The 7,593-nt window shown below is 43.4% G+C and overlaps 1 protein-coding gene across 1 annotated transcript in view; it reads left to right on the forward strand.

Annotated features, from left to right (window-relative positions):
• The window catches only part of SNX9 (sorting nexin 9), a 290,347-nt gene extending 282,986 nt beyond the window's left edge, over positions 1 to 7,361 (forward strand). Inside the window, exons 17-20 of the mRNA XM_011976425.1 lie at positions 264 to 353; positions 1,454 to 1,568; positions 3,712 to 3,803; positions 5,628 to 7,361. Of these exons, the coding sequence (XP_011831815.1) occupies positions 264 to 353; positions 1,454 to 1,568; positions 3,712 to 3,803; positions 5,628 to 5,675 (345 nt within the window). The 3' untranslated portion in view covers positions 5,676 to 7,361. The remainder of the gene's footprint in view (positions 1 to 263; positions 354 to 1,453; positions 1,569 to 3,711; positions 3,804 to 5,627) is intronic.
• The last annotated feature ends 232 nt before the right edge of the window (positions 7,362 to 7,593 follow it).

The raw sequence follows: 7,593 nt of genomic DNA on the forward strand, positions 1-7,593 counted from the left end.
TGGTATATTTTGGGCCATGACAAAATAATTTTACAAACCAACTTAAAAATTACATGATGTTTTGTCATTTTCTTTACAACATATGAGTCAAAGAAAGGCAGTCTTGGGAGCTACTTTCTTTTAGAAAAAGTGATCTGAATGCTTAACACTCAGTAATGTAGTGTAGCACATTACAGATTTACAGTCTTTGCATATAATGGTTCTCTTTTCCTTGATTTTCTGAATTTCTCTACTAGTAACAATCAGCTTGTATCTTGTTATAGCCAAAGAAAGATCTCCATTTCCTGATGGAATGTAATCATGAGTATAAAGGTTTTCTTGGCTGCTTCCCTGACATCATTGGCACTCACAAGGTAACCTGATTGTAGACATTTATAGAAGACAACAGCAGATGAAGCAGGCAGACATGCACAGTAGTATTGGTTTTATATGTTTATCTTTATTATTAAAAAAGAATCTGTAATTCCCGTTAGAAAGGTTTTGTAACTGAATTTTAGAATTGGTTTGGGGTGTTCTCACATAATGAATTCTGGTTTTCTCTCCCTTTTTAAAAAGTCTGTACATCACCTCAGGCATGAGTTGTGAGTATTTTATGTCAACCATAGTAGTCTAGTATATTGTGATGTACTTGGATTTGTTAGGAAAATGTCTGCAAAGGGCTGGTCTGTGATCTTAACAGTCCTGGCATGTGGCCATGTTAGCATTCTGCTTTATAACTTAAATATCATGAAGGGGTACCGTAGGTAAATTAGGTTTGTACAACCTCAGATAACTTAATATAAATCTCAGAACAATTAGCTTGTTGTCGAAATGTATGCCAGCAGCATCAGAGTTGTAGGCCTGGAGCCTAATTAATGCATGAGTATAGAGTTGTTCTTTCCAGACAGTCCTAAATAACGAGCAGCATGATGATACTGGAGTGGGAGATGTTTGGCAGCCTTTCCAGCCACTTCCATCTAAGTCTTTAAATGGATTCAGCACCTCTTAAAAAATCAAAGGAAAGCCCAGGACTTACAATCAGCACACTTAGGCACTCGCTTATAAAATATTCTGTTGTATAAAAGAGGAGAGAGAAAGTGCCTGTGTGCGAACACTGCCCTGGACCGAGGCACGTGACTTTCAAAACCTGCTAATGCCTGATTTCCATTATGTGCTACTCTTCAAACGGCACCGGCTTCTGAATATTACGGAGATGGTGTGCTGTTTGCTTTTCTCTCTTGTTGTAGCATAAAACTGTTCATTTTAGCTTAATGACATTTTTTCAAGAATAGCAGCCTTTTTGCTTCCAAGGGACTTGAAGGAAGTTAAATTTAGATGCTTTCCTCTCTTGTTTTGTGGAGGTATTTCCTGTTCAGTAGCAAATCAGTTATAGAATATATTAGCATTGTTGTGTTTTAAACTAATGACTAATCATTTCAGCTTTATTCATACTGTTGTATTTTGTATTTCACAGGGAGCCATAGAAAAAGTGAAAGAAAGTGACAAACTTGTTGCAACAAGTAAAATCACCCCACAAGACAAACAGAACATGGTGAAGAGAGTCAGCACCATGTCTTACGCATTGCAAGGTAAGATGAAAGGGTCCTTATGAGGTGCTGGTGGAGGTTTTTTTTTCCCCAGCAAAGTTTCCCTTGCTAGAGAAATCCAGATGTGAGCATCTGATAAATAATTGAGACGCTTGTGAGCCCCTTCAGGATCCCAGTGCTGATGAAAATCTGTAATATTTATTTAATTTTTCACCTGTCCACCTTATCTAGCTGTGAATGACAGCTTGATTCAAACTGCACATTTTATTATTTCTGAGAGACATTGAAGATTCCTTTTGCAATCTGTGACATCATAATGCTCTATTAAATGCCAGAGCTCAGCTTTTAGCAGTCTGTAACGTGCGTGCCTTGGGATCATGGAATGTGAAGGGGTTTGGGTATGTCATTTTAGGCACAGTTTTTTTGTGTTAAAAAAAAAAAAAAAAGACATGAATTTGTATAGGTTTGAGTGTTTTTGAGCAGATGAGAGCAGCAGGTGGATTTTTCCCGTTGGTGGATGGGTGGATGGCATTTGTATGGGCAGAGAATGGAGAGCGTGTTCTGTTAGGAACAAAAGCTACAAAATCATGGTGCTGGATTGTGTCATGGGCATGAAAGAGTAAAACATACTTAGAGGTTATTGGGAAATAAATTTTGAGTGTGAAAGAACTTGAAAACTCTAGACTTGGTGTGGGCATTAAGAAGCCGTTAAAAGGGAGTTAAAAAAAAAAATCAATCTTCAAGGGAGAAGGATTTGCTGGTTATGGAGAGGAGATAGGAAAATGCAGACGCTGTCCAAGAGCCCAACCAGAAGACCATCACTGTTGTAGTCTGAGCTTTGAGGACCTAAAGATGTGGTACTGGGGAGAAGAGAAGGAAACAGATTTGCAGGCTTTTCCAAGGAACAGCTTTCAAGACTGGGGCATTCATGGGAGAAAGAGATGGACGAGGGAGTGTCCAGAGCCAAGGCCACTACAGCAAAAACGAGGAAACCTGATTGAAGTTTTGGGTTTTGAAGGGTTTGAAATGGGAAATTTGGTTTTGAACTTGTGTTTGAGGTTATCCAAATTGATAAACACAAAGCTTTGTACAACTTCAAATAACTGAATGTAAAATGTAGAACAGTGTGTGTCATGGGAATCTGTGCAGCCGCTGGCTTTCTCAGCCTGGAGGGTTTGGGAGAAGGCGGAGTAGGAGGCATCCAACGGAGGCAAGGAGGCCCTCTGATGACGAAGACTCCTCCAGAGTTGGGGGTAGGGGCAGAGGGGCACAGAGGAATAAGGAATCCAGGTATTCAGCAAAGATGAAGAAAGATCTCCCTCAGCATCCAGTCCTTCTGCCCTGTGAGAGGCTGGGTTCTGATGGCGCCGCTGGTGCTCATGGACAGCAAAGCTCCCCGGACTGAGGAAGGGCCTCCCGCTGTCCCACATGCTGCGCGGCCTTTCACCAGAAACCTGCTGAAACAATTGCTGCGCAGAAGGGAGCGGGGCTGGGCCCCCAGGTGCCTCGCTAGGTCCCATGCAGACACACTGGAAGCTGTGAACTGCAGTCATCTGTAGCGAGTATGACCAAGTAGTTTCTCTGATCAGTTCTGTTAGAGTAATAGTCCACATTTGGGTGATTTATCTGTATTGGATTTTATAGTTTTGATTATGCAAGTCAGTGTAAGTCATTCGTGTACTGAAAAGTAATGTTTGTCATTAACTGTTTTGTTTTGTTTTGTTTGTTTTGTTTGAGACAGAGTCTCGCTCTGTCACCCAGGCTGGAGTGCAGTAGTGCAATCTCGGCTCACTGCAACCTCCACCTCCCGAGTTCAAGCAGTTCTCCTGCCTCGGCCTCCAGAGTAGCTGGGATTACAGGCACCTGTCTCCACACCCGGCTGATTTTTGTATTTTTAGTAGAGTTGGAGTTTTGCCATGCTGGCCAGGCTGGTCATGAACTCCTGACCTCAGGTGATCTACCCACCTTGCCTCCCAAAGTGCTGGGATTGCAGATGTGAGCCACTGTGCCCAGCTCAACTTGTTTTTCTAACCCTTAGTAAAGTGATTTGCCAAGAGCTGACACTGTACCGCAGCCAACCAGATTAGGTCCGGTTGATGATTAATTGTAACTGAGCAGAGAAACCAGGTGTTGCCATTTGAAAACTTGGAGGGAAAACTGATTGATGTTTTGGTTTTGGTTGTAGCTGAGATGAATCACTTTCACAGTAATCGAATCTATGATTACAACAGTGTCATCCGCCTGTACCTGGAGCAGCAAGTGCAGTTTTACGAAACGGTGAGTGGGCGTCCGCGTGCCTTTCACATGTACTTGAGGAGAAGGTTCCTGGTAAACCACTTTGACCATGTAAAGTTAATCTGTTTGTATTCTTTAATCCTAAGTAAGAAACCAAAGGAGCCTAAATTTTGGACAGGATATTTTTAATCTCCTAATTCTGTCTGCCCTTTGCTTTTTGGGTAACACTGGGTTAAAAAAGGTTTTCTTCTGAAGCAGGATCTTGGATGCTAGTTGCAAGGCCCCAAGACGTTCCTTATTGTGTGGCTCCTTCCCCCGTGTCACAGCCTCTCTGTGCCTCTGTGCACCAGGAACGGTTCTGAATGAGATGAGGTCAGCCAGCCGTCCCTGGGGCTCCACTGGCAGCTGGAACAGGAGCCTGGCACCACACAGGAAAGCAAAGGCAGCCTTTGCTTTTCATGAATGAGGTTTTCACAGTGCGCCATGGAAATCGCAGAGAAAGAAAAAACAAAAAAGTGAGAACTGGAACGGTTCTCTTCACAAAACAATAACAAAAACTTAAATTTTTCTTACCTCTGCCTAGTAATTTTGTTGTTTACCAGAAAACAAAGCTCTAGTAGCATGTCCACCTCAGGCACCTGCAGGTAAGTTCTGTAATGTAGAATCCAGCTTCCGCTGGCGGCCTTGCTGCCTACCCAGCTCTCCTCTGGCCATGGGATCTAAGCCATGTTCATGGGGAGTGGTTTGCAAGCCGCCTGCTCACAGCCATACTGGTGGCCTCTGCAAACTGGACACTGCTGAAAACGCCTGTCTCCAGCAGCCAGTTCTTAAAGGAGAACTGTGCTTGATATGTACCTAACGCATATTTGTGAACTGTGTCTGGTACAATTGGTTTGGGAGACTAACTTATGGGAGGAACTCACCTAAACCCTGTCCTCCCTTACAGGACATGGGCCCTGTGCTCTTTAAATGCACACTTTTCCCGTCAGTTGGTGCCATTGTGGATTCGCCTTTCATTGTATATTAGAATATAACAGATTACATTTGTCTGTGTGAGAAAATAATGCAAGGGAAACTCTCAGAATTTTGATAATGTTGATTTATTGATTTTCAAGTCCAAGTATGATATAGTTATTTATGACATTGTAATTCAGAATAGAAAACCGTGTATTTCATCACTGTCTTTGCATAAACCTAAGTAGCTGATACAACATTGTCAGGTTTTCAATCTAAGTTTTATGGCACAGTAACCCTTAAGTTATTAAAAGTTGCGTATGTGTTTGTGGAGCAGACATATATTGAGTGTTTCTTGTATACCAAGCCCTCACTCTGGATGTTTAGCATCCAGGGATGGATAAGACAGCTGCGCCTTAAGGAGCAGGAGGCCCTGGCGCATAGACGACCGCAGCGCCTCCTTAGCTTCACAGGCAGGCTCGTGCTGTCTGCACACCCAGCAGTGACAGAGCAGGGTGTGGCCAGGGCGACACAGCCTTCAGGGGATTCTGGAAGCTCATACTCCTCCAGGAAAGGAGGGGGCTCTAGGCAAGCATGAAGGCCTGAGCCCCCAGCTCATCTGAGGGAAAGCAGGTCGTCTGGAAGCGCCGCTAGGGCAGAGGCGGGGAGCACGTGCAGACGCCCACCGGCAGGAAGGGACCACCAGGGCCAGCTGGGGCCTCAGTGCTTGCCAGTGCCATTCGGGGTTAAGGTCTCTCCAGCAGGAACGCGGGGCAGGGCTCGTGCCAAAAAGACCAGTTAAAGAATTGGAATTTGTGTAATGTTTAACTTGTTGGAGTTGTGAATAAAGAATACTGTGAGGTCGTAATGGGAGTGATATCTCAACGTTATTTTGTTTTGCTTTCTTGTCAGATTGCAGAAAAGCTGAGGCAGGCCCTCAGCCGTTTTCCGGTGATGTAGGACAGAACGGGCCTTGAAGAGAATGCTGAGCGCTTTCTCCTGACTTGGGGCAATGCAATTCAAAACTTTTTTTCCCCTATTATTCAGAAAAAAAAGAAAACCAAAAAGAAACAGAGTTGCAAAAAACTGCGTTTATTTTATTAGCCACCCTAAATGCATCAGTTATTTAGGGATGGTCTTTTGTTCATTTCCACATCCATTATTTAAACCAGTGGAAATCGTCTCTATTTTTGGAAAGTACTTAAAAGTTACCAGAATTTTCAATGGAAAATGAGGGGTTTCTCCCCACTGATATTTTACACAGAGTCATAATTTATATGTCTTATAAATTATATGTCTTATATAATTTATAAGTCTCCCACAATCTTCCAGTTCTTACCCGGTGTCAGATAATTAATTACTAATTACTTTCTTAAAAATACGAACTATGCCAGAATAAAAAATATCTATGTATATTTTTATAACTCTTTTCAGTCCTCTGGGGTTCCTATCATTGAGGGGCGTCTTTATGCCTTTCACTGCCACAGTTACGGCTCAAGTGCTTACACTTCAGGATGGAGGAGGCCGGGGGCCCCGGGGCTGCCAGCACCATCATAGTGTGTGGCAGATGGGCCATCCCATGTCCCTCCAGGGGGACCCCACAGCCTGGCAGATGAGCACATACCCCTGGCCACCCGTGTCCTCAGCGTCATTTCTGATGTGTTACTCTTATGTGAGGACCAGTGCTTTCTCTCTTTGCACTTTCTTCCTAATCATGGTTAAGGCAGGTTTTATGCCATAAAGAATACATTAGAAGAATTGAGGGACTTTTTAGAGAGTTTTGTGGCTTTGGTCTAACGGGTGAGTGGCTGTGTTCAGGAGGGCCTGGGGGAGGAGGGCACCACACACAGCACCCCGGAGCCTCTCGTCCCTTCTTATTCTTTGGCTGCTCCTCCAATGTGATGAGAAGGGCTGTTGCGGGGATGGCACACTGCTTGGTTTGGATGGCGGGTTCATGGCCAGTTGGTGTAATCAGCAAAGAGAAAAAGCACAGTTTAGCACCCCTGCCCTCCCCATTAGATGGAAAAGTGTAGGGACTGAGAACGGTTGCAGCCTGAACAGCGTACAGAATCCTGAGGACTCTGAGATTGGAAAGAAAGAACAGACCAGTGCCCTTCCTGACTGCATCCGAAACTTCACACAGGAGTTTCTGAGCACCAGCACTTCAGTTAATGGCATAAAGCAAAACAGGACCTTGGCACACCGACAGCTCTAACTCAACACTGGCAGCCACCGTCTCGCTTCTGCGGAGGAGCGCGCCCGTCTCCCACAGGTGCCTTACTGCGTTCCCTCCCACCGCTTTCATTTTTCTGACCTAATAATTATGGGAAATGGAAAGTCTGGGCCAGCATCAATAAAACGACACCAAAAATAAGTAGATGAGGAAATCAAATGAATATAAGAACATCTTATTCTTTAATATCACGGGTTTTTGTTAATGTTTCATGAGTAATTTTCCCCACTTGATTTTTCTTCTATAAAATCCCATAGAACAATGTTTATGCTATAGCCATTTAATATATGTACAAATTGTAAAGAATATGTATAAATGTTTTACACGAATGTAAGAGCATGTAGAAGCCAACATACAAATAAATTGTTTAAAAAAAACTGTACAGTAAATTCTCAAAGTACTTTTTCAAAACACTTTTTGGCCTTTGTGTGTGATTTTTATTGTTGTTGTTAAGTGCTTTTTATTCCAGCTGCTGAAAATGGTCCAGGTAATGAATTCTTCCCCAAATCCTACTTCTTTCTGACATGAATTCATCATTTCAGTTCCATAGGTCAGTGTTGCAGTCCGGGAAGCACATCATAACCACCTGGGAGCTGCAAGAAGCAGACACTCACCCTGTGTCCGCCTCCCGGATATTCGGATTTG

The sequence above is a fragment of the Mandrillus leucophaeus genome, unplaced genomic scaffold, assembly GCF_000951045.1.
Source record: "Mandrillus leucophaeus isolate KB7577 unplaced genomic scaffold, Mleu.le_1.0 Scaffold166, whole genome shotgun sequence".
NCBI classification, from domain to species: domain Eukaryota; kingdom Metazoa; phylum Chordata; class Mammalia; order Primates; family Cercopithecidae; genus Mandrillus; species Mandrillus leucophaeus.